The sequence below is a fragment of the Cydia splendana genome, chromosome 25 (genome assembly GCF_910591565.1).
Source record: "Cydia splendana chromosome 25, ilCydSple1.2, whole genome shotgun sequence".
NCBI classification, from domain to species: Eukaryota; Metazoa; Arthropoda; class Insecta; order Lepidoptera; family Tortricidae; genus Cydia; species Cydia splendana.
In genome coordinates this window covers 3,981,686-4,008,367 of record NC_085984.1, presented here as the reverse complement: position 1 = coordinate 4,008,367, position 26,682 = coordinate 3,981,686, and the positions used below count along the sequence as shown (strand labels likewise).

Below are 26,682 nucleotides of genomic sequence, written 5' to 3'. Positions count from 1 at the left end.
CAAAATCGTTGCAGACTTATCTTGGTCTAACTCTAACCAACTTAGTTATTAGCAGACATCGTAAATTTTATAGCATTTTTGGTGCAGTGGCGTGGTGTTAACGGAATTGGTATAGATAATTCCAACTAAAATGTTAATTAAGGTTAATATTAACGTAATTTTATCGCTAATTAATCATTAGGGTTGAAATTGTTTAAATACTAATTCCGTTAACACCACTCCGCTGCACCGAAAATGCTTTAAATTTACGATGTCTGGTTATTATAGTCTGTATCTTTTTAAATTAACTTGAATAAATAAAAGTAAACAAAACCTACCAGTTAAGAAACATTACATGATCAAATAATGTAGGTTAAAGTCAGGTCGTTCAGTGACAGATCCAGGCGGTTTTGTATTTGATTGGTTAATTTGAAACAAAAAAAACAACGTATGGTTGGCAAAACAAGCTTCAGCAAACACCATACTTGTGTGCTATTCTTCGAAAAACGGTGCAGCCTGTTTTCGCCATCCATAACAGGAAAGTACCAACAGCACCTAAGTTGAACCTTAAGGCTTTACAATAAGGTTCAATGTCAATTAACAGCATTGAAGACGCTAACATCACCAAAAGTGAACCTTAAGGCTTTACTATAAGGTTTAATGTCAGCAGTTAACAGTCTTTATGGTACGTGAAGCGATTGAAATTAGGGAGCAAAGGAATTTCAACCAGAATAAAGATTATTTCGTCTTCGTGGAATTGAGTGATCAGCATGTAATACCGGACAAGTGCGAGTCGGACTCGCGCACGAAGAGTTCCGTACCATTTACCCAAAAAACGGCAAAAAAATAATGTTTTGTATGGGAGCGCCACTTAAATATTTATTATATTCTGTTTTTAGTATTTGTTGTTGTAGCGGTAACAGAAATACATCATCTGTGTAAATTTCAACTGCCTAGTTATCACGGTTCATGAGATACAGCCTGGTGACAGACAGACAGACGGACAGACAGTCAGACAGACAGAGAGACAGACGGACAATGGAGTCTTAGTAATAGGGTCCCGTTTTTACCCTTTGGATACGGAACTCTAAAAATTAGAGATGCAACGGATAGTTGTTTGGCCGGATACCGGATACCGGATATTCGGCCTGACAATCGGCCGAATATCCGGTATCCGGCCGCCGAATATTCGGCCAGCGGAACTATACCTACATTTTGGTTTTTCAGGTGCGCATTCTGCATGTTTGACCTGTTTCGTAGTGAACGTGAGCGCGGACACATTTCTAGGTTCGAAATAAGTGCGCGTGCAAGTCAGTGGAATGTTTAAATTGTTTAAAAATAATAAACAAGTACGACTATGACCGTGTCTGTTTCTTAAATCCAATTTGTTTACTCCAAAATCAAGCAATGATACTATCCGGTATCCGGCCGGATAGTAGGTCACTATCCGGTATCGGGCTGGATAGTAAATTAATGGCCGGTTAGGCCGGATAATGGATAGTAACCGAATATCCGGTGCATGTCTACTAAAAATATCCACCTTCAAATTATCCAATCTCGTTATTAAGTATTGTGCGCAGGCCGATTGACAATCCTGATGTAAAAATAAAATGAAGACCAATAGGGTATTTGACTAATAGTCAAATCAGTTTCTTTTTTTGAACTGTCAAAACGATTTTGCTAATATGGAATTTATATGAAACACTGGCATGTGACGTCACAATCAAATTACCTACTCTTTATAGATTTATACGGGTTTTAAAATAGAAATTGTGTTTAAAAATAACTGTTGTCTACTTTTCTCTATTAATCTTCTGGTGCTTTATTTCATGCATGGTGTAAAATAATTTATTTTAAATACAGTCAAATACCCTATTGCGGGTAGTTCGAAAAACCCTAAGAGTATATTGCTTGTTGTTACCTGTCATCGTCAAATCGTCTGTATTCGTGCGACCAAGAAATAAACGTGGAACAAAATGGAAAACAATAAACATTGTGTGAGAAAACTATACTTTATTTTTATTTATCCCTTCCATTCCTAATTAATATTATAATTTTTATTCCAAGCCTTAAGGGGCTCACTGTTTGACAGTTCGCCGGACGATATCAGCCTGTCAGTTAATCGCAAAAGGTGACAGTCCGAACAACTGACAGGCTGATATCGTCCGGCGAACTGATAATCTGTGGTCACTTGTCCCTTTACACTGTCAATACGAGTAGAAAAGTACCTAACTCTTCCTAATAAGCAAAAGTTAATGTATACTAGCTGCCGTATTCGGACTTCAAGATATTCACAAGAGACGACACGTACTAGATCTATTCTAGATACGTTATAGTTTAGATATCAACTAATTCTCTTTTGCAGCGCAATTCGGGCAACCAATGTCACTTTTACGTTAGATAGAGTAAGATATCTATTAGATGTGAAATGGATCTCTAAGTCATATCCTGTGGAAATCGTTCAACAGTATCTCCAGAATCGCGCAAATGTCAAATTTGACAGGTTAGATCTTAAACATATCGTTATCGTATCTTGGTGATGTCTAAGATGTCTAATAGATGTCTATTTCAAAATCCGAATCGGGTCCTAGGTACCATCACGCTCCGCGATTGTTGCGCCATTTAGAGTCCTAGGCTCCTAGCTAAATTGGTTGTTCAATACTTACGCTATAGAATTTCCAATTTAGCAAGAACCCTGAATGGGGATCCCTTTGTTTCCCATAAACTTATTGTTTCGAATTTCGATAGTCAGAAATTGATATCCATATAATTTATGGACATAAACATCAAAAGTCATAATTTTTGTTAAGTATAACATTTCATAGTTCTAATGTTAAATATATAAACAATAAACATCTATAATATTAAACGCTATAATCACAAAAGTTATAAAATTGATGAGTATAACATTCAAAGGTATATCAATAATTGTTCAGAAATATTTTAAGGCATATCTTTTATCAGACTAATGGTCGTTCATCATATCGCTTTATGTCATCCCTTTGTTTCCCATAAACTTACTGTTTCGAATTTCGATAGTCAGAAAATGATATTCTCTAATATTCTAATATTTAGGAGCTATAATATTAAACATTATGACTTTCAATAATTATTTCAAACAAAGGGACCCCCATTTTTAATGTCTAAAGTGAATAACGTCTAAGAAACCAAATCAATAACATCCTTCATATAAAGGAAAAAGAAATCTGTCCCTCAGGTAGGTTCGTTAGTTACCTTGTGTCCCTTAGAGCGGAAATAGGAGCCCCGCGAAGCGGGGCTCCGTCGACTCGTTGGCGGGACGAAATGGCTTAATAAGGTACATGAAAAATAAGAAATGGTGGGGAAATCAGTAAGCCAAACAATAAAAAATCTGTTTCCTCAGGTAGGTTCGTTAGTTACCTTGTGTCTCTCAGAGCGGAAATAGGAGCCCCGCGAAGCGGGGCTCCGTCGACTCGTTGGCGGGACGAAATGGCTTAAACTACAGGAAAATAAGAAATGGAGGGCAAATCAGTAAGCCAAATAATAAATAATCCCCAGGTTTGTTTAATTTTATAACTATTGACAATATGACTAATAAAAATGATGATGGAAAACGTTATGGTCTAAAAAATCGGAACTTAAAATTTAGGGAATGCAATAGAGCCCCTACTTATCATTATAACCTGCGATAAAAGACCTTACAACGATTATGGTAAGCAAGTTTATTGCCTTCAACATTATGTAATGGTATACCTTCTGGACTTTGAATATTATGAGTAACAAATTTTATGACTAACAATAATAATTACTTGCAAAAATCGGAACTGAAATTTATACTGTTAAAATTTATGACTATTGACAATATGACTAATAAAAATTATGATGAAAAACGTTATGGACTGAAAAAATCGGAACAAAAAATTTATGGGAACCACTAGAGACCCCCCTGAATGGCATAACAATCCCGTGTGGTGACTATATATGCATTAACTTTAGTAATTATTTCATAATTATTGTCATATTGTTTGTGTTAAAACAATATATTATAAAATTACGCGTTTGTAATATTGACAGTCTCTTTTACTAGTCCCCGCTACGTCCGTGGTTTAGCTTACTTTAAACCCGTTCCGACAGGCTGACATACAAAGACACATTCAACAGTGTACTGTAACCCGTTCTATGCCTAGCGAACAACTTGTATGTAGGCACAGATGTTTAATTCAACACGGTTAAATAGCTGGTTCCTACTACCTATCTTTTGAATCTATTTAGCGGTATAAAATCTCATTTATTTTGTTTTTAATTGCGCCCCCGAAAACCCCCATATATAGTTCATTTTTTTTAGCATTAGAAATAAGGTAAACAATCTTGATGTGTCTTTTAATTGAAAAACACATTTTAAAAATAAATTACGGCAAATATGTAACAATTATGAATCTAATAGGATCATTTATATTCTTCTGCTTTCATAAGTAATAGTTACTGATTTTTAAAAAGCGTTTTTCAATTAAAAGACATGTCAAGATCGCTTACCTTCTTTCAAGTTCTTTCTAAAGCTAAAAAAAACGAACTATAGCATATTTCATCGAAATCGTTAGAGCCGTTCCAGAGATCCCCGAAATATATAAATAAACAAGAATTGCTCGTTTAAAGGTATTAAATACGTTTATTTGTCAATAATTTCATTTTTGCTACAAGCTTTTATCGCTGATGTACTTTTCTTTCAACAGATAACTAATACTCATCGAGACAATTCTAACACCTCACACTTAGGTTGCGTTGTTTTATCACAGAGTACCTATGGCTACCTCTTGTAGCCATCATTAATATCATTATACTCTGTATCTTTAGGTATTTAAATAAAAGTAAACAAATAATTTGTACATTTTCGGGTAGTTGTACCATTTATCGATTAACCAACCAAATACAAAACCACCTGGATCTGTCACTGAACGACCAGACTTTAACCTACATTATTTGATCATGTAATGTTTTCTTGGCTTTAATGGCTTAAGAAGCCATTTGAGGGTAGATTTTGTTAACTCTTTTTTAAATACCTAAAGATACAGACTATAAAGTTAATTTAGCTTGCAAGAGTTGACCCGAACACACATACATACCTACATACAAATTCTACATTTACATTGTAAGTTAAATAAAAAATCCATCAGGGGTTCTCCACCTTTTATGCATCGTCCTCTCTCAGTGAAAAAAAAACATTCATATCCAATTTAGTGTTGATATAAATCCTAGAAATTATACGGTTTTTCTCTAGCTAGGTAATTATTATTTTGTGAAAATAAATTCATAACAACAAGAACATAATTATGTAGGTATGTGTATGTAGTTTTAGTGTAGGTTGCTCACTTTGTTTGTTTTTTTGCCACATTCTAAAACCTACATGTCTTGACAGTTTTTTTACTATTAATAAATAAGGTGTCAACTCTACAAACATTAATATATACAGTATGGTATTATAACTTGTTTATTAAATATAAATCTCTTTATTTAAACCCTACATTTCCATATATAGCAAAACAACACGGAAACGCTTCTTGTTTTTAGATAAGTAATAACATCCTATAAGAAATTGGTACTACCTCCATAAAAATCAACTCAAAAAACTATTCATTTTCTAAATTAAAAACTTTTTATTCGTTCACTGATAGAATGGTAGTTTATGGTATCAAAAACCTTTGCTTAACATAGACGCTCGCTTGCATGTACAGTTTTAACATTTCCAACTTGATAAAACACCTTTCGTCGAACGAAACGCTCGAACGAACCAAACGCTTAACCCTAAGTGAAAGCTGCTAAAAAAGGTCCCCAACTCACCTTACTATTATCCGATTTCACTCCACAAAGATCAAAAACCACTTCAAAAACTAAAACTTGGTGAATACACAAAACAAAGAACCACAAGAGAAAAGTTAGCTTTATGTAACTGCTGCCTAAAACTTGTTTTTCTAAGTTTTTGGACGTTTTTTCAAAGTTAAACTCACTTGTAGTTCGTTTATCAGTAAAACTGCCTTGTTATGTATGTTTTTTAAGTGTTATTTGAGTGTTTAATTTGCGTTTGAAGAGTTGTTTTAGTTTAGCGTAGAGGCGTGCAACGGACGCGGCTCCCCGCACGGTACTGCTAACTCCCTACCTGTTTGAATGGTATGCAATGTTACCGCTCAAGAAAAGGCTATACAATTAACAAACATAACCTCACTTTCTAACTCAACCTGCGTTTTTAAACCGCAACCTTATGTCAAAAGCGTAAGAGCGAGTTTAGTCTTACTGTTGTCTGTAATAAGCAAAATTAAATTTGTTTATAGGAATAATCGTGATAAAATTACAAAGGAGTATTTATCGCTTTGTACAAGAAAAAGAAGTAATTGTATGAGATTTGAATGGAAAAGAGTTAAGATTTCACACGTTTCAATGTCTAAGCTGTGTTGATAAGTTAAAACCTTAGGCGATTAGCTAGCCATTAATAAAAAATCAACTCTTTTGTCTGTATCTTAAGGTCCTTATTTTTAATCTAAATCTTCTTTAAGCGAGATAAACGACAAGAAAAGCAAGAAAACAGAAAAGGTTGGTAATCGCATTATCTTCACTACTGTAGATGTTGTACTGTACCTACTCAAATGTATAATACTATACACGTGTAATAGTAGAGAATGCCTTTAGGCATTAAGTCCGCCATTTCTACATTTTATTTGTATTTTGTGCAATAAAGTTTAAATAAATAAATAAATGTCTTACTATAAACACTATATATAAATATATATACACACAACACTACATATATAACACTATATATTACTGTCTAATTAATTACACTTTACATACTATAATTGAATGGCTCAAGAACAATAATTTAACAATAAATCTAAATAAAACAAAAATAATGCATTTTTATCAAAGTAATGAGACCCATTGATTGCAATTATGAAGGAACAGTTATAGAATCAGTAAGCAACACAAGTTTTTTAGGAGTCCAGATTGACAATACACTCACATCACAATAATACATCACAAATAAAAACACTTTGACTTTTTGACTTTGACTTTGACTATTTAGGGCGGAGTTTTCTTTTAGCTTAGGTATTTATATTAAACAAGTGTGACACAAAATATATTTTTTTCTATGAGTTAACCCAAGTAAGCAAATTAGGTAGATATCTTTAAAAAAACCTAGTGTCTATATAATCGAAGTACAGACACAGTATATACCTACAGACGCGCGTTGAAGTTGTTTGTTCTATGAATAAATTTCTCACATAATATGTAGTACCTATTCATTAATATGAGTATTCACTATCACTATATGTATATGGATTTATGAAGGTTTAATTCAGTTAGAAAGTGTCAATGAGTATCAAACGTTAGTACGCCATTATAATTTCTACTAATTTCGATCTCCGAAGCCCTAATTCTAAGATTATTAGTTCCCGCCAAACGACGTGATCTACATTATGAGATTGATGAGCAACTCGCAGATAAGTAGACCTTATTTCTTACTAGTCTCTGGTAGGTTTATCAATGTTATAAAAAAGCTAAGTAATAGCAATTTTGGAAACTTTGACGCGTTTGGGTTAACTTGTTTTAAAATCGAATTTGTAATCAGGGCTAAGGATCAACAATCCCATCTAATTCTAAATGCGACGCAAATTAGGTGTCTACATTTTTATTTTTATATGTCTTGGAATGTAAAAAATATCAATCTGATGGTAAACTTGTTTTAAAACCCCTTAAGGGTAAAAACACCATAATTTTGCGTTAGGTTAGAGGGGTAACGCAAAAATGTTGCGAACTCCTGGTATTAGCTAGGTACCTATGTAGACAGATCTCCGGTAAATGGGCATTTCTATTTACAGTTGTACCCAACTTGTATTTTATATTTTGGAATATTTATATTATTTCCACCCAGAATCACGAGCTTTTTCGATCCTAATACAAGAAAAAAAAGTGTCCCCAAAATTTTATAAAAAATGTTTTGTCCGTTTTGTTCCGGTCATAAAAGGTTGTTATTTAAAACCGTAATCAAACTGACCAAAAATTTTGGAGACACGTTTTTTCTCAGTAAAAATGGAAAAAGCTCGTGATTCTGAGTAGAAATAATATAAAAATTCCCAATTCTAACACAGAAATCTTGGTACAACTTTAAATAGAAATACCCAAAATACATCTTTCTAATTTGCGCCATACCTTGACAGATTTGTCAGCCAGTCAGATCTGCCACTAAAATAGAGCTTCCAGTGCTAAATAATGAAGAACTGCAAGTGGACTCGCTAAAATGCATTCACGAGCCGTGAAGGTTGCAGATACTATCTTTCCGTGACACGGCGGAACTGACGCCATATTGTAATCGTTGTACACAGACAGACAACACTGAATTAATGAAAATATATGTACTTACCTATAGTGGGAAGTATAGGTGGAAATGTTGACAATTTGCAATTTCATCGAAAGTTTAAAAACTGGCCTCACGTAGGTAGAGTTAGACCAAGATAAGTCTGCAACGATTTTGATAGCAAACGCACTGCAAGTGTTATTTTAAACGTCAAACTTATATGAAATTATGACGTATAAAAAATAACACTTGCACTGCGTGTGCTGTCAAAATCGTTGCAGACTTATCTTGGTCTAACTCTACTTATATGGTAGGTACAGTCAAGTGTAAAAATATGACTTCGGACAAATCGTCTCAAGGTATTGTAGAAGGTATTATTCACCGATATATATTCACGATTGACCTCATCATAGTGCGTTTGGCTGGCCGCTGCGCCTTCTATGCCCTATATCTTGAAAACGGCTAATGGCATGAAAAAATGTTTGGTACCAAACTTGTCGCAAATTGTATGCTCTATAATTCTTACCTACATCTAAAAAACATCGGAGCTATAGAAATTTTGATATCAGCGAAAAACTGATTTTTATGACATTTGACCTTGAATAACTTCTGACGCGCACACGATATATGCGTCGACTTTTAAGAGGACCTTTAACACGTCATAACGAAGGTGTATACGAGTTTCCAGCTTATTATCTCTCATTCAGAGGTTGACCCCCTTTTTAGGCTTAAGATGACTGGCCCACTAATATGGGACATATTTTTGAGTAAATTGTCTACACCCATATTTTTACAGTTGACTGTACTTAAGGAACTAAAGAGTTCGGTGCTCTGTGGTACCAACTAATTTGTAAAACCACCTTTTCACAAATTCATAATAACTTCTTAAACCGACTGTCAGTGAAGTAGGTGACAGCACCACCTTTGTCATCTTTCAGATAGTTTTGACAGATTTTGTGTTGACTAACGATATATTTATATTTAAGGTTTTTTGTTTAGATTTAATTATGACTTATTGGTAAGTAACTAAGATTACCTAAGTATTATAAAGCAACTACTGAAGGTCTAAGAAGTGCAACTATTCGGAACCGTAAATGGAGCTCATGGGTTCAATCCTTCAGTTGATTTGTTCAATCCTCCAATTCAGCTCCAACTTCTAAGTTTTCAGGCACTTATCAACTAATATAATAATATAATTAATGACAGTGAAAGATGCATAAAACGCGAGTAGGCACAGTGGCTGGTAACAGCCACTGGGTAGAAAGCGGCGCACACCTCTCGACACCCCTGAGCCGCTCACACCGATGTTACTCCTGTGGGCGCAGCACGGTTCCATTTTTATCGTCTATCACTATGCGCGTCCCTTTCGCACTTACGTACTTGTTAGAACGTGACAGGCATGGTGACAAGGGATAAAAACGCGACCGTGCTAACCCGCCTGGTCGTCTTCGCGACGGCAGTTTCAGGGGCCCATCTAGTCAGCGGCAAGTCACCGCCTGCCTCGATAACGTGTAAAATATTGTTATGGCATGTGTCCGACCTCTCTACAATAGCCCAGTCTCATTGTCCACCCAAACTTCAATATATAGACCGGTATACTGTTCACTTTTTCTACAATAGTCCCAATGCCTGCTGAGACCGGTTCACCGGGTGTCTGGTGTTGCACCTGTGAACGGGTTCCACATGAAGCTCTCCAAGGGGCTACGTGTTGGATCTATATCCCCACCCAAGTCTATCAAAAGACCGGGATTTATAGGCCCGTGAAATCCAAGAAGATACAAATAATTATTATATCAGTAGCGACTTGGTGAGAGAAACTATTTTCAGGAAGCTCGCATACATCTGTAGAGAAATGTGTGTGTAGCTGAAGTCCCCATTAGACTACTGCGGGAACTATAGCCCAAACCCTCTTATTATGAGAGGAGGCTTGTGTCTAGCAGTGGAATGCGCACTCTGATGATGAGTTCACGAAGTTACGCCAACTTACCGTGTTAACTGATTGGTTTAAACGGTGAAAAAAAAAACAAGTTTGTATCGCTCAGATTTATATAAGAGATGAAATTATGCTTAATAAGCCTGAGTCAAAATTAGGTTTAACTTTAGCAATGTCTAAAAGAATCACGAAAATCTGAAAGCTCATTTAGACGGCGTGTGCGAATTTCGTTACATATAATACTAAGTTCTAACCGGCCTCCTAGCCTAGTTGCCTTGCCTACGAAGCAGGAGGTCCCGGGTTCGTATCCTGGTAATGTTTGTATTCTTCACAGTTTTTTGTTTCTGAGTTATGGTTGTTCCTTATGTATGTATCTTTATCTATCTATTTTAACTCGTATATCGTCGTATAGTAACCACAACACAAGCCTTATTGAGCTTACTGTGGGACTAGGTCGATGTGTGTAAGATGTCCTATAATATTTATTTATTATAACCAATTAAATCGATTGATTAATGTTGCGAAAGTCGCACGGTCTATCGAAGCCTTAAGAAGCCCACAGATTATACCAGTTCGCCGGACGATATCAACCCTGTCAGTTGTCCGGAACTGTCACCCTTTGCGTTTAACTGACAGGCTGGTATCGTCCGGCGGACTGGTAATCTGTGGGCCCCTTTAACCCTCTATCCGATTCTTTACAGCTGTTCCCAATGCGAGTTCACCACGAACTTCGAAAGTGCCCTCATTATGCACCGGCAGCTTCATCACGAAGATCCCACCCGAGAAGTATTCAATCCTTGCGAAGTGAAGGTAAGATAACTTAATTACTTCGTTGGCTAAATAACCCAAAATGAAACTATAGTCTGTATCTTTAGGTATTTAAAAAAGAGTAAACAAAATCTACCCTCAAATGGCTTCTAAAGCCAGTTGAGGGTAGATGAAAACATAAATGTAGGTTAAAGTCAGGTCGTTCAGTGACAGATCCAGGTGGTTTTGTATTTGGTTGATTAATCAATGAATGTTATATAGTTTGTCAAAGGACTATCTCATTTTAAACATAAAGATAATCATACTATCTTTGTCTTACACTAGTACTAGCACCCAAAAGAAAAGGATGACTATAGTTTTTTTGCACTTATTTACTTACAAATTGGTTTGACCAACTATAACTACCCAAAAATGCACAAATTATTTGTTTACTTTTATCGAACGAGCGAGCGAAGCGAAGTGAAGTTCTTATCGAACGAGCGAGCGAAGCGAAGTGAAGTTCTTACATTCAACTTGGAACACACGGCTGGCTAGGGGCACATCCCAGCATTTCGATGTTTTTAAGCTGAACTATCAGAGGATAGTTTGATACACAATAACTCAAGTAAATTTGTTCTAATTTAAATGAAATTGGGTGAACGTATAGTTGAAGGCATTATATTTTAGTCATAAAATTTTGAGCACGCTCGATCAAGAGATTATTGAGCTAGAAGAGCTTAAACTGCTAAAAAGCTATTTGTGAGGGGTCTTGCTATTCTGGTCATTATAATTGCACGAAAGTATGGTCAAGTTTGGTATCAAATGAAAGTGCTCGGTTTACGCATTTATAATATGTTATTTAATGTAAGATTTTAAAATAATTAGCAAGATAAAAACGAAATAAAATAAACATAATATTAGTATTTGACATTTGACAAGAAAGATTACGGCTTACCAAAGATACAGTTTATTTTAATATCTATGGTGACTTAAATTTATCAATTAAGGGCTCCACAGATCTTGCAATAAATCGCACGCGGTTTTAGATCCTTTGACGACTAAGCACAACTAGCACTGCATTTAATTGATCTTTTTGGCGAACCGCGAGTTCTCAGTTCGGGGCGAACTACTAGTTTAAGTAAAGATACAGAGTATAGGTTTCCGACACAAGACAGTGCCACTTTTCTCAGTCCTGCGCTACCTACTTCACGCCAACTGTTGACTCGGTTCGCGCTCCGCCTCCACTATGCCATGTCGTTCCAGCGATCAGTGGCGGATGCTCTAAGGCCCAGTAGGCCCGGGCCTAGGGCGGCAAAACATTTGGGGCGATAAATTGTGACAAAAAATTCGCTGATGATAACAAGAAATAACTCAAAATGTGTTCTATATGATGGGTGGTGCGAAAGGTGGTGCCTAGGGCTGCAAAGACTGCAAATCCGCCAATGCCAGCGATACCGGGGCGTCCGACAGGTCGTTCTGCTGCTAGGCGACCCCGTGCCCTTTTTCACATTCCGATCTTCTTCTAAAGCCCCCTCCTCACTCGTGCGCGAATCGCGGCGCGAAGCCGCGAACGCGAGTGTGCCGTCGATTTTCGCAGACAGCGAAATCGACTCCACACTCACGTTCGCGGCTTCGCCCGCGATTCACGCGCATAGTCTGGAGGGGGCTTCTAGTAAGAATAAAACTGGCCAAGTGCGAGTCGGACTCACGCACGAAGGGTTCCGTAACATTAGGTACGCAAAAAACGCCAAAAAAATCATGTTTGCTGTATGGGAGCACAACTTAAATATTAATTATATTCTGATTTTAGTATTTGTTGTTATAGCGGCCAAAGAAATACATCATCTGTGAAAATTTCAGGTGCCTAGCTATCACGGTGCATGTCATGACATTCAGCCTGGCGGCACACAGACAGACAGACGGACAGCGGAGTCTTAGTAATAGGGTCCCGTTTTTTACCCTTTGGGTACGGAACCCTAAAAAGGAAGAGAAAATGATTTTCCAGTTTTACGCACGCTAAAAACGCCTGTAATTTATGAACTAGCAATTAGGTATCAAGAAACCAAATAACGACGACGATCAAGAACTTTTATAATAGGAAAAAGAATAGATGGTATAGAGGGGTCCTGTGTCATAGTAAATTTTGTAGTCACAGTAAATTTACTGCCATCTATCGACACACGACTAAAACTCAAAATGAAAACGTATAAAATTATCAAAAAAAGTATATAATATATGTATATGGATAAATGATTTTATTATTTTTATATCATTTTGATCCATGTTCATTCACTGATATCTATGTGTTAAAATTGTTAAATATGAAACGGTGTCGTCACGCCATCTAGCCGAGAATAGGCTAAAGGTGTGTGCGGCATCTATTCGAGAATGACTTTTTCTTGAATTCCGAGGCACGTTTTTTCTTTAGACATTATTCGTCTTATACGAAGTTACATATTATGTCTTTGATAATAGGTACCAAGCAGCTTTAGGTACAGTCAACTGTAAAAATATGGGTGTACAAATCATCTCAAAAATATGTCCCACAACTCTTATGTCAGTGAATTAAGAACTATGGGACATATTTTTGAGTAAGTTGTCTACACCCATATTTTTACAGTTGACTGTACAAACGACAACACTCTTTACTGTGCAACCGTGAACCTTATGCCTTTGTAATTAAGGTTTACGAACTATCAGTTGGTCATCCATTAATTACATCACACATTTAGGGGGACGGAGGTGGTCAAGAAAATGTGTCATGTTCTGACAAGGGGGAGGGAGTCACAAACTTTGTGACGTCACTTTAACTTCATCAGTAACCGAAAATTTATTTAAATTATTTTATTCGCTATACAGTTAAATAACAAGTTTTCGAAACGATAATCGTTTTTATTCGTTTAATTTTATTTCTTAGTCAGTTTTGGGTTATAAAATTAATAATATTTCTTTTGTCAAAAATATTTTGATAAAATATTAAATAAATATTTGCCGATTTCGTTGAAGAAATGTGACGTGACACCAGGGGGGAGAGGTATGCCAAATGTGACCAAGTGTGACAAGGAAGGGGTCAAAAAACCAAGAAATTCGTGTGACGTAATTAATGGATGACCCCTTAACAGTGTGGGTTGGTACGAATGGTACCTACCTAATTATAATTAAATATATTTTAGTTACAGTTCAAAGATTTCAATATATCGAGAAGTAAGTAGTAAGTAAGTAGTAGTAGTAAGTAGTAAGTAGTAAGTTCGCCTTTGTACTAATGATGTGTGTTCTTTCATGTTTTATGTTTCTTTTTGTACAATAAAGTATTTTACTACTACTACTACTAAGTACCTACACATATAATTCTTTTGTAATAGCAATTTAGTGAGGTATTTTTATTTCGTTTCCGTTTATTATTTATAAAAAAACACTAATATTGTAAACCTAGAACCTAAGTGTTTTTTGTTGGCGAAAGGTGAGCTCTCAATCGAGTGTGGTTAGTCGCAACAGCCTTTTTTAACTTTATTTGAGTTTTCAGACAAGTCACTCTCTCCCTGGAACTTCTACAACCACCTTCATCCATGCAAAGCCCAGTAAAGAAATTAAACGTAAGTTAACATTAACCTATAACATTACAAAAAAACCCTGAAATTTTAAAACAGACGCACAGATAGTTTAAAAACTTATTTTTCGGAGGTTAAACACCGTATTACTCCCTGAAGAGGAGGGTAAATCCACAGCGAAAATCCAAATCATATAGACCAGGTAGCACGAGACCATTTTACCTCTTTATGTAAGAGCGTTTTCACATTGTTCGATCCGATATCGGATGTAGGATCCTACATCCCCGTAGTCAGGCCGCGGGGGCGCACCCGGGCGCCATCTTTAGCGGTCACGCACACTAAGTACAACAAGCATTATGCCTACACATACGCACACACACAAATATAATCGGTCCGACCGACAGCTAACGGGGGGCTCAGACATGGCTTTATTTATCGGAAGCGCCTTTCCGATATCGGATGTCGGAAGGCGCCTATGACAAAAACAGCTGCAGGAGAGTGCCATTGGCATTAAGTCCGCCTTTTTTGCGTTATTTATCGTTTTTTTAGTAATAATGATTTATTAAATGCATAAATAAATACAGAGAAACACATTATATCTTACATTTTACTTCCTTCCGACATCCGATATCGGATCTGACAATGTCAAAACGCTCTAGAAGTAGGTAGGTATATTAAATAGCGCTAGCCGTTTATAACCTGTGACAAAACAAGTTCTATTTCTCGTCTTTTTAATTTAGGGTTTTCCAGGTATTTCTTGAGCCGTAGCATATTTTTAAGATGTTTTGTGCCTGTCTCACATATTTCCTTGTAACAATCGCTATTATAAAACAAGAGCTTATAAAGACAGTTTTATAATATAGACTTGACTGCTATACCAATTAAATAAACTAAATTCGTTTCTGTAAACCGTATAGTTTGTGCCATCCATAAAGATGTTATGAAACTATATAGGTAGGTATATTCCTCTCGTCCTTAAAATATGTACATGAACCATGTATGACTGTATGTTTCTAAATAATAAATAAATAAAAAAAGACGCGCCCCACTTTCTTCCCAATGGACAGAAATACTAACTGCTAAAAGGTAGCACTTGTACTATAAGACACCCCACACAAGCATCTCCCGAGCGTCGGCGTCTAGTCAACTCTATGGCTGCTGCTGAACGCAACGTTGGCGCAACTGCGCAGCGACGCCATTTTCCACAGCGCTGACTAGAGGCTGGACGCTCAAAAGACGTGTTGGGGTGGGCCTAAGCGATTACAAAGAAGTGGGGCGCATCTTCGTGGATGGCACCGGCCTGGACACGACATTGCGCGAATAGCTTCGGCGAAGGCGATAACCATAGGTTGGAATAATAAGACACAGCGATTGGACCTTTCGTTCTCACCTATGGTTAATGTCACCTTAGCCGAAGGCAGTCGCGCAATGTCGTGGCCAGACCGTAACTGACACGTGCGCTCGTCAAACGGGGCACGATTTTTCTTACTTTTTACGTTTCTTCTAAAATTAATATTTATTTGTTTAACTTTTATTGTCATAATATTACCCACAACCCACAACACAACCTTCTTGAGCTTACCGTAGGGCTTACGCAGCGTACTACGTAGACGAACAACACGCGAACGCGAAGCGAAGCGATGCGGCGCGGGGCGAATCAATCCTTTGATACATATACGAGTAGAAGTGTCCTACGTGGGCGATCTCGTTGCGAACGCGAACGCCTTGGGCCCGCCGCGCCGCGCCGCGTCGCGTGGCGTTCGCGAGTTGTTCGCTTACGTGAGACGCAGCGTTAGTCAATTTGTGTAAAAATGTCATATAATATTTTATTATTTTTTTATTTATTTATAATATAGTGCCTGGTCGGACGTCGTCAGCGACGCGACTGTTCGATAAGCTACGTGCGCGCATTGGGCGCGGGCGCACGCTGTTCTCGCATCCTGAAGAACCCGCCGAGGATAAGGTAAGAAGAGCGGGCACCGACACCGTTTCAATGCGAATCTGTGTATCCTACCTCACAAACACCGATCCTTATGACAAACAAGCTAGGCTAAGGGATAGGATTGACGCATTCGAGATGTGGTGCTGGCGTAAAATGCTGGGAGTGTCGTGGACTGAACGCCGCACCAATGCTTCAATCCGAAGCCAACTAAAAGTCCTCACTCCTCTCTCTGTAGTCTGCTTGCGGAGAGCTCTTTCTTTGGACACGTGGCGAGACGAGAATCACACAACCTCGAGAAAATCATAATGATTGGCCGTGTCGAGGGAACAAGAAGTAGAGGCAGAGCTCCAACTCGCTGGACGGATCCTCTCCTGGAGGCAATTAATAGTGGCACACAGTCCGCACTTCATCAGGCTCAGAACAGAGCAGCCTGGAGACTTCTTATAGATAGAGCTACTTATGGTGGTCACGACCCTCAGCTGTGAGGATAACGACGAAGAAGAAGATGACAAACAAGTAATATGTAGTCAAGTGTAAAAATATGGGTGCATATAACTTGAGTCAAAAATATGTCCCATAGTTATACGCTGACATAAGAGTTTGCAAAAAAATTTTACGTAATTAAGCGTAGTTAAAAAGCTGTGATTAGTCTTAATTGATTCAATTGTGTGCTAAAATTAACCATGTAAATGGTATTATACTTAATTTATACACATTATATACCTAAGTCTATACTAGCATAGGTTAACACACTTTCATGCATATAACTTAAATGGAAATGGCTTAAGTGCCTACTTTACACTATTTACCTTGCCAGGATTCGTGCCCGTGTCACTACCGACTAGGCAATAGAAGGCCGTTAAATATAGCACTTTGTTTTCAGGACATGTGCATGCTGAGCGAGTGCACATCCAAGGGGTTCCAAGAAGATCTGCCACTGATGGCCACTCGAAGCGACTTCACAGGACACGAGCGACTGCAAAGGGAGACCTTCAGATGTCACCTCTGCAACTTCGAGGCTGACAGGTTCTGACTTGTTTAGCTGAAATACCTAATCTCATCATAAGGGGAGAAGAATTCCCTTTGAGCAGTGGCGTAACTAGGGGGGGGGGGGGGGTTGGAGGGGGCACGTGCCCCGGGCGCCGTCCAAGGGGGGGCGCCAAAATGGGCAAAAGACTACCTCTCCGCCTTGCCAAAAGGCAGCAGGGAAACTTTTGTCAGTCGTATTTACCACCACTGTGAAGTGTGAAATGCGGATGGTAATCTGGCCCACAGCGCAAAAGAGAAAGCCGGACTTTTAGGTACTCTTTTTGCCTCGAACTCGACCTTGAAAGACTACGGTAGCGCCCTACTGCCCACCATCCCGCAGTGCGAATACTCTATGCCAGAAACTTCTATCAAGCAGAGGGATATTCGGCGGGAGTTGCTATGCTTTCGTTTTATAAGGCGAGCGGGCCGAGTGCTTCAGAGTTGTGTCCCGTGTTAGCACGTCTTTTCCTTATGGACTGTCCAAGAGACTACCTATGCAAATGGATCGCTAGCCCTTTGTCCGGCAGGCGCATATGAGCCGTAGTAGATAGAACCTGGCCGCGTAGCCAAGATGCCAATCGCTTACGCTCTGTAGCGATCGAAACGCAACTGTCACTGTCACACTAATAAGGAAGAGTGATAGAGAGACATAATGCTTTTCGTTGTCGAAGCGATAGCGATTGTAACCTTGGCTAGGCCGGCTGCTCCAATAGCTGATGCTGCTGCATTTCTGTGACATGTTGTCTATCGACGACATTCATCGATATGCGGACGACAGTACTATACAGGGATGGCTAAAAAATAACTACATTCCCGTTGCCAGGGAGGTTTTGGGATTATACTGAGCAACTTTTACTACGGGACCAACCCCGAAATCGCGAAAAAAAAGTTTACCCTCCCATAGAAAATGGACCAGCCAAAATGTAGGAAACAGCCAAATTTTTTTTCGCGACTTAGGGGTTGGACTCATAGTAAAAGTTGCTCAGTATAATCCCAAAACCTCCCTGGCAACAGAAATGCAGTTATTTTTTAGCCAACCTGTATACAGGCTGGTCCAAACCTTGACGCCCATAAATTTTTTTTAGAATCGGCTAACATACATACCTATTCTAATAGCCGACAGCCTGAGCAATGTAAAAAAAATTTTTGAACGTCAAGGTTTGGACCACCCTGTATAACACATGCCGTGCCAACATCACTCGGTCTGTGATACTAGAATGTCGTGAGAAACCTGTGTCAGGTATCGAGAGCATTCTATCTAGAGTTTCGGTGTGGGATCGGGACAATTTAGTCCAATTCAATCCCACCAAGACTCAATTTTGCGCATTTACCGCTAAGAAAACCTCATTTTTCATGGCACAACCCTTCCCATGTCAGGGAGTATTGGGAGCCTCGATCGGTGTTGACATCTCCATCAGTGACGTCTAATAATTTCGTAGCCACCTTGCTTTGTAGGCTGCGCTCGTATTAAAAAAAACTCGGTGTGCTCAATAAAGGGAGGCGATACTTTACTCTGGGGTAGACTGATCCCATATATTGAGTACTGCTGTCACCTTTGGACAGGAGCACCTGGATGCCACCTTGGACCCTTCAAATCAGTCCAAAGGCGCGCTGTACCTACGAATAGTCTACGATCCCAAACACACAAGCGATATTGAACCTTTAAGTCTAAGGAGATCTCCGATAAAGAAGTTTATAAGTTTTGAAATGGTCGGCAACGCGCATGTAACACCCCTGGAGTGTAGACGTCCATAGGATGCGGTGACCGCTTACCATCAGGTGGGTCGTAAGATTGTTAGCCACCGATGTACTAAAATATATACATAGGTACATTGTATTTGTCTAAATTAAAAGTAAACTTTAATAAGCAAAAAAATAACCCTTTCGTTTCGTTAGTTCATTTCGTTTGGCGGGAGGGGGCGCAAATTTGGTGTCTACCCCGGGCGCCATATCCTCTAGCTACGCCACTGCCTTTGAGGGAAAAGTAGTGCCAGGTGACGAAAATACACAATCACTTGTGCGCCTGCAGGAAGATCACGCCTAGGTAAGTGTTAAGCCCCCTCCAGACTATGCGCGTGAATCGCGGGCGAAGCCGCGAACGCGAGTGTGGAGTCGATTTTCGCAGACAGCGAAATCGACTCCACACTCGCGTTCGCGGCTTCGCCCGCGATTCACGCGGATAGTCTGGAGGGGGCTTTAGGAAAAAGTAGAAGACATACAGACAGTGCAATTCGCTCGTGATCTTCCTGCAGGCGCACAACTGATTGTGTATTTTCATCACCTGGCACTACTTTTCCCCCAAATAAAACGCCTGGCATTGTTATATTTGAATTAAATACATAACTAGCTATTATATCACACCAAACTAAGAGCTCTATAAATTGCACACCTTCAATTGATTTTACAACCCCTTTGTTGCCCATCCACTCCCGCACCCACCGCTAAACAGCTGCCAGGCGCCCGAATTCATTAATAATGACAGTATGGCACACTAACTAGAGGGATTTCGTTGCTCTATAAATTGCATACCTATTTCCGTGGCTAGCTCTCCGGCTATTAGGTACTTACCCTATAAATGTAGCATCTCGTGTCGAAATTTACGTTTTTTGCGGCATAAATGGCCGCGTAACTTTTATTTTACGTTTACTAACTTAGAAGTTTGATTTTTTCACAACTTCAAAGGACTGTAGACCTGATTATATGGTTTTAATTTCAACTCGATACCTCCACGCGTTCCCGAGATATAGGGTCTTGACAGACAGACGAAGGACGGACAACAAAGTGATCCTATACTTAAGGGTTCCGTTTTTAGGGTTCCTTACCCAAAGGGTAAAACGGGACCCTATTACTAAGACTCCGCTGTCCGTCCGTCCGTCCGTCCGTCTGTCACCAGGCTGTATCTCACGAACCGTGATAGCTAGACAGTTTAAATTTTCACAGATGATGTATTTCTGTTGCCGCTATAACAACAAATACTAAAAACAGAATAAAATAAAGATTTAAGTGGGGCTCCCATACAACAAACGTGATTTTTGACCGAAGTTAAGCAACGTCGGGCGGGGTCAGTACTTGGATGTGTGACCGTTTTTTTTGCCATTTTTTGCATTATGGTACGGAACCCTTCGTGCGCGAGTCCGACTCGCACTTGCCCGGTTTTTTTCCTTTTGAGGTACGGAACCCTAAAAATTGCACAAACTTCTTCAAACCTTGTCGTGCATTTTATAATCTTTTAGGACTTAATGAACTCGTAAGTAACGTCGTAGGAACGAATAGGTTACAGATTTATCCCACTTATAAGTCTGTATCTTTAGGTATTTAAATAAAAGTAAACAAAATCTACCCTCAAATGGCTCCTTAACCCAGTTGAGGGTAGATGAAAACATTACATGATCAAATAATGTAGGTTAAAGTTAAAGTCAAGTCGTTCAGTGACAGATCCAGGCTCTTTTGTATTTGGTTGCATGGTTAACCAATAAATATTATAACTACCCGAAATTGTACAAATTGTTTGTTTACTTTTATTTAAATACCTAAAGATGCAGAGTATAATTTCAGGATAACAGTCCTGGACCGGCACCTCCTGAACGACCACAAGATCGGAATCGACAACCTGCTCAAGCTGGTCATGGCGAAGACGAAAGACGCTCTCTCTGAGGATAATAACACAGACCCGTTTATGTACGCCTTGAGTTACCTTTGACCTTTAATTTAAAGTGGTTTTCCCCTCATTCTAAGAGCTCGGGTGGCCAGTGGTAAGAGATCCGGAGGTTGCGGGTTCAAACCCCTACCAATGAGTTTTTCGGAACTTATGTCCGAAATATCATTTGATATTTACGTCGCTTTTCGGTGAAGGAAAACCTCGTGGGGAAACCGGGCTAATCCCAATACCTAAGGCCTAGTTTACCCTCTTGTTGGAAGGTCAGATGGCAGCCGCTTTAGTAAGAACTAGTGCCTACGCCAATTCTTAGAATTAGTTGCCAAGTGGACCCCAGGCTCCCATGAGCCGTGGCACAATGCCGGGATAACGCGAGGAAGAAGAAGAGGTTTTCTCCTCATTCTTTTTTTATGGCATAGACATAGACCAGGGGTCTCCAAACGTTTTTACCTGAGGGCCATATTGCGCCTCAGAAACTTTCGCGCGGGCCACCGTCGGTTTTTGCGCCGGGGAGGGTGTCTGGTTGCTGCTGTCAGGAACAGTTCCACTCTCAATGAATGCTGAACCCCTGGAGCCTGATTCCCGCGGGCCGGACAGTGGGCACTCGCTTTGGGTGTCGGCGGGCCGGATTGGAACGCGTCGCGGGCCGGATTTGGCCCGTGGGCCGGGGTTTGGAGACCCCTGACATAGACAAAGGAAACTGAGCCGTGTAATGTACGATGGCCTCCGACCGGCTGGAGTCGGGCCGCGCATTTTCAATGTGCCTATACATTATGTATGGCAGAAGCGATGGGGTCCGTCCGGGGCCGTCGCGTCCGCGAGGAGCCGACCGGCTTGCGGAAATGCGCGCCGATTCCGCCCGTTCGTTGGGAATCGTACTGTAGATCAAAATGTTTTAGTCGCTGATTTGATCTCGGAAATAAATGTCCGCCTAATTTATGGGTGGTAAACTAGGTTGAGTGCTAACTTCTGACTGGTAGGTATGTACCAGAAAACGTAGGTTACAGAAGGTAGTGTAATTTACTTCCCCTGTGCATTTTCCGGCTATAATTATTATATTGCACTATTTTACTCGCCTAAATACCCTTTAAAATATAAATAAAATAAATATTACAGGGACGTGCTTACACAAATTGACTACTTAAGTCCCACGGTAAACTCAAGAAAGCTTGTGTTGTGGGTACTCAGACAACGATATATATGGTATAATTGATATACAAATACTACATATACATAGAAAACATCCATGACTCAGGAACAAATATCTGTGTTCATCACGCACACGCACACGCACACGCGCACGCGCACGCGCACGCGCACGCGCACGCGCACGCGCACGCGCACGCGCACGCGCACGCGCACGCGCACGCACACGCACACGCACACGCACACGCACACGCACACGCACACGCACACGCACACGCACACGCACACGCACACGCACACGCACACGCACACGCACACGCACACGCACACGCACACGCACACGCACACGCACACGCACACGCACACGCACACGCACACGCACACGCACACGCACACGCACACGCACACGCACACGCACACGCACACGCACACGCACACGCACACGCACACGCACACGCACACGCACACGCACACGCACACGCACACGCACACGCACACGCACACGCACACGCACACGCACACGCACACGCACACGCACACGCACACGCACACGCACACGCACACGCACACGCACACGCACACGCACACGCACACGCACACGCACACGCACACGCACACGCACACGCACACGCACACGCACACGCACACGCACACGCACACACACACACACACACACCAATGCATGCAAGTTTTTGAATAGCCTTTCCCGCTATATTGTTATTGTTTGTACCTAAACTAGATATTATATAAAAGAGTTTATTGTCCATACTTCTTATGTTACAATTTAAGTCAAATTGTTCTTTCAAATTTTAGCTGATTATGTAATACGGGCAACCACTGGGGCTGCAACACAGTGTAAACTAACGCAGTCTCCAGGGCTCCAACTTCATATATAGCATGTATGTGTTTTTTGAACAATAAAGATTTATTTATTATTTATTATTATTATTATCACACAAATAAATGCCCTTACCGGGATTCGAACCCAGGACCATCGGCTTCATAGGAACATAAAGAAACATAAAAAGAATTTAAGAACATATTCGTCTTCATAAAGGGGCCCACCGATTACCAGTTCGCCGAACGATATCCTATCAGTTAAACGCAAAAGGTGACAGTTCCGAACAACTGACAGGCTGATATCGTCAACTGGTAATCAGTGGGCCCCTTAACTCTTGCTTTCAGAAGACAACCATACTACAAACCTCAGGAGATGGAATATCAGCTGCAAGAAGGCGAATTCATGGAGACGGTAGCGCCGAGGGTCAGAGTAATGAAGCATGCGGGGACTAATACTGAGGATACAGGTATCAGTACTATCACTAATACCTATGCCAGCGACCCAAACAGGGTCTTGGCCTCCGAAACGAGAGCACGCCACTTTTCCTGATCCTGCGCCGTATCACTATCACTACACCTACACCTTATAAAACAAAGACCCCCGCCGCGTATGTCTGTTTGTGTATGTAGGTATGTTCGCGATAAACTCAAAAACTACTAAGGGGCTATTCATAAATTACGTCATTTCAAATTAGGGGGGGGGTCTGGACATCGGATGACGGTAGCATGAAGTAGGAGGAAATGGGGTCATTTGAAGCATGATTTTTGGATGATTATAGGGGGGTCCAAAATCGTCAAAAATCGATGACGTAATTTATGGACAGCCCCTAAACGGATTTTCTTGCGGTTTTCACCTATAGATAGATTCTTGAGGAAGGTTTAAGTGTTTGTTAACCCAGGTGAAGCCGGAGCGGGTCGCTAGTATTTTCTAAAGTACAGTTCACGCACAAAATCCGTGGCATTCGTTTCACCAATATTATAAATTTTCAGGAACAGAAAAAATACCTACTCATCATCATCTTCCTCGCGTTGCCTCGGCATTTTGTCACGGCTCGTGGGAGCCTGGGGTCCGCTTGCCAACTAATCCCAAGAATAGGCGTAGGCACTAGTTTTATAACAAGCGACTGATGCCATCTGACCTTCCAAACCAGAGGGGTTACTAGACCTTGTTGGGATTAGTCCGGTTTTCTCGCGATGTTTTCTTTCACCGAAAAGCGAACAGAAAAAATACAATTTTGGGAATTAGTCTATCAGCCCATAAAATTAACCATTAAGAAGGTTCTAGTCTTATTCTCCATTCCTTTCAAGGGTTAACCGACAACTTCAAGCGGATCACCAGCGAGCTGGAGAAGATAGTGAACTGCCCCCCAGAGTCCCACGACCAGAGCGACCTGTTCCAGAAGATGCAGACGCTGAACGAGTACATGTGCAAGTTTGTGGACTCCTCCAACATGTTGAAGAAAGTGCTAACGAAGGAGCTGGATACAAAGAGTAGGGGTGATAGGAATGAGCATAGAGCTGAACCAGTCTTTGATTTGAGGTTGGGAGAGTAAGTAGCATTTTCCATAGTGAAATATGAGAAGTTCCGAAATTTTCCCGTGTAGACTTTTTGCTATTATTTATTTTATCATTCAAATAAGTTACATGGCATATAACAGATATTATGGATACTTTTCAGCGGGATATTACAGATGTAGTGCATAATTATTTTTCGTTCCAAAGAGATGTTTAACCTTTTGGACGCCAAAATGACCGATATATCCGTACCGCAGGTTCAAAGCCAAAGACTGATTAATCGGTCACAGACCACAGAGCAACATAGACCTACGTGCATATGCATAAAGTTCAATTTCAGTTTTGACACTTCGGTGACCTGGCGTCCGTGTGAAAGCTTTTGTGTTTGACACGGCGTCGCGTCGAAAAGCTTAGACGCCTCAAAGACACTGACAATAGGACGTGTAAATCAATTTTAGGAACGTTAGTTAGTCTAATTAGACGTTTGGACGGAAATATTGAAAACCCGATTCTCACAGATCCTGGTGTTTTTGGGTTCTTTCAACTCAGAATCACTAGCATATTCAATCCTGATGATAAAAAACTTGTACCAAAAATTTGTATGAAAATTGTACATTCCACTACGTCACGTCCATACAAGTGAAAATTTTTCTCATAATAAAACGTGACGTAATGGAATGGACATTTTGGGATATCTTTTTTTAATGGAAGGTCGATTCTGAGTAGAATGAGCCCAAGAATGTCGAGATTTGAAAGAATCAGGTTTTCGATATTTATTTTAGAAAACGCCCATTTGTGAATTCGTTTGTATAAGCGGACTGTAGGTACCAAGGTTTATCACCGTGAACTCTTTTCCACGCCGCACTAAACTACAAGGTTTTCCCAAAAAATACAAATATATTAAAAATGATGCAGCTTTGATGATAAATTTAATGACAAGTCACTTTTCCCGAAAGTGCAATCGAATATAAACCTTACATTGGCCTCCTAAGGTTGAAATTCTATTGGCGCGTATGTGGTCGTTAGGTGCACTATGCCTGGGAAAGGGTTAATATATCTAATGGATCCTCAAAGTTCTGCAGCCTGAAGCTACATGTTATAGTAAATAAAGTCACCTTCCTTCTTACTTCTCAGTATGTCACTTTCTATCTTATTGGAATATTTTAGCTGCCCGCCAATTGAATAAAATGTGAAATATTTCGAAAATATAATTAGAAACTTCCCGACGACGGCACGTAAACATAATTAATCATCACACGCCCGCCGAGGCCTGAACCTGTTCCAAATATATTCTGAATCCATGAATAATTTTTTTTTTGTTACAGTACTCCCAGGGATTGGTAGGAAAGGTAAACCCAAACGAAGATTAAGAAAGAAAAAGGAAATAGTGTGGTGACAATGGAGATCCCCTGTTCATAAACTTTAAATGCCATTTGTAAGATTTATATTATTGAATTACTGTTACTTTAATAAACGAGTTAATTTACATCAATTGTTTCGATATAAGTAGTCATACTATTAAGCCCGCTCCACACTCGTGCGCGAATCGCGGCGCGAAGCCGTGAACACGTGTGTGGAGTCCATTTCGCAGATCTGTGGAGGGGGCTCTAGAAGTATTAGAACAAATTAAATTATTTCCAGGGGGCGCCATAAGCCTTCAGTAAGAAATGCTTAAAGACTGTACACGATGAAACCCGGCCACGCATGATGTGGTAATCTTTTAAATTAATGTACATTGTGGTGGCCGAATGGCTCAGACACCTGCCGCAATAGCAGAGGACGCTGGTTCGATTCCAGCCTGGGGCACTGGAGGCCTTGGTCACTTTTTCTTAGTATATGACGTTTATAAGTATGTACCTAGTTATACTTACGTTGCGTATAGTATAGTCCATCTGCTACGAATGCCATTGGTGAACTGCCACTGGTTCTAAAGTCTGTAGCGTAGCCACAAACCATGTGATGGTTGCGCCGCCATAAACATCTTGTTTTATTATGACTTTATGACGCATAAAAACGTCCTCGTAC

General features: G+C 40.0%; 2 protein-coding genes across 2 annotated transcripts in view; one reads left to right on the top strand and one right to left on the bottom strand.

Moving 5' to 3' along the window:
- Positions 1 to 6,085, bottom strand: part of LOC134802741 (PTB domain-containing adapter protein ced-6) — a 115,483-nt gene extending 109,398 nt beyond the window's left edge. Inside the window, exon 1 of the mRNA XM_063775416.1 lies at positions 5,794 to 6,085. The gene's annotated coding sequence lies outside the window, so the exon portion shown is untranslated. The remainder of the gene's footprint in view (positions 1 to 5,793) is intronic.
- Positions 6,086 to 9,927: 3,842 nt separating this feature from the next.
- Positions 9,928 to 24,695, top strand: LOC134802646 (uncharacterized). The gene is made up of 8 exons (XM_063775281.1): positions 9,928 to 10,109; positions 10,937 to 11,045; positions 14,506 to 14,575; positions 16,387 to 16,493; positions 17,290 to 17,498; positions 21,057 to 21,179; positions 23,488 to 23,609; positions 24,451 to 24,695. The coding sequence occupies exons 1-8, from the start codon at positions 9,928 to 9,930 to the stop codon at positions 24,693 to 24,695; spliced, it is 1,167 nt and encodes a 388-aa protein (XP_063631351.1).
- Positions 24,696 to 26,682: the final 1,987 nt, after the last annotated feature.

Bases quoted from the DNA above. Each gene is read 5' to 3' on its own strand.
- LOC134802646 (XM_063775281.1), top strand. From the start codon at position 9,928: ATGCCTGCTGAGACCGGTTCACCGGGTGTCTGGTGTTGCACCTGTGAA. The intron at 14,576-16,386 runs GTAAGTTAACAT...TTTATAATATAG, and splicing joins GCCCAGTAAAGAAATTAAAC to TGCCTGGTCGGACGTCGTCA. The intron at 23,610-24,450 runs GTATCAGTACTA...ATTCCTTTCAAG, and splicing joins GACTAATACTGAGGATACAG to GGTTAACCGACAACTTCAAG.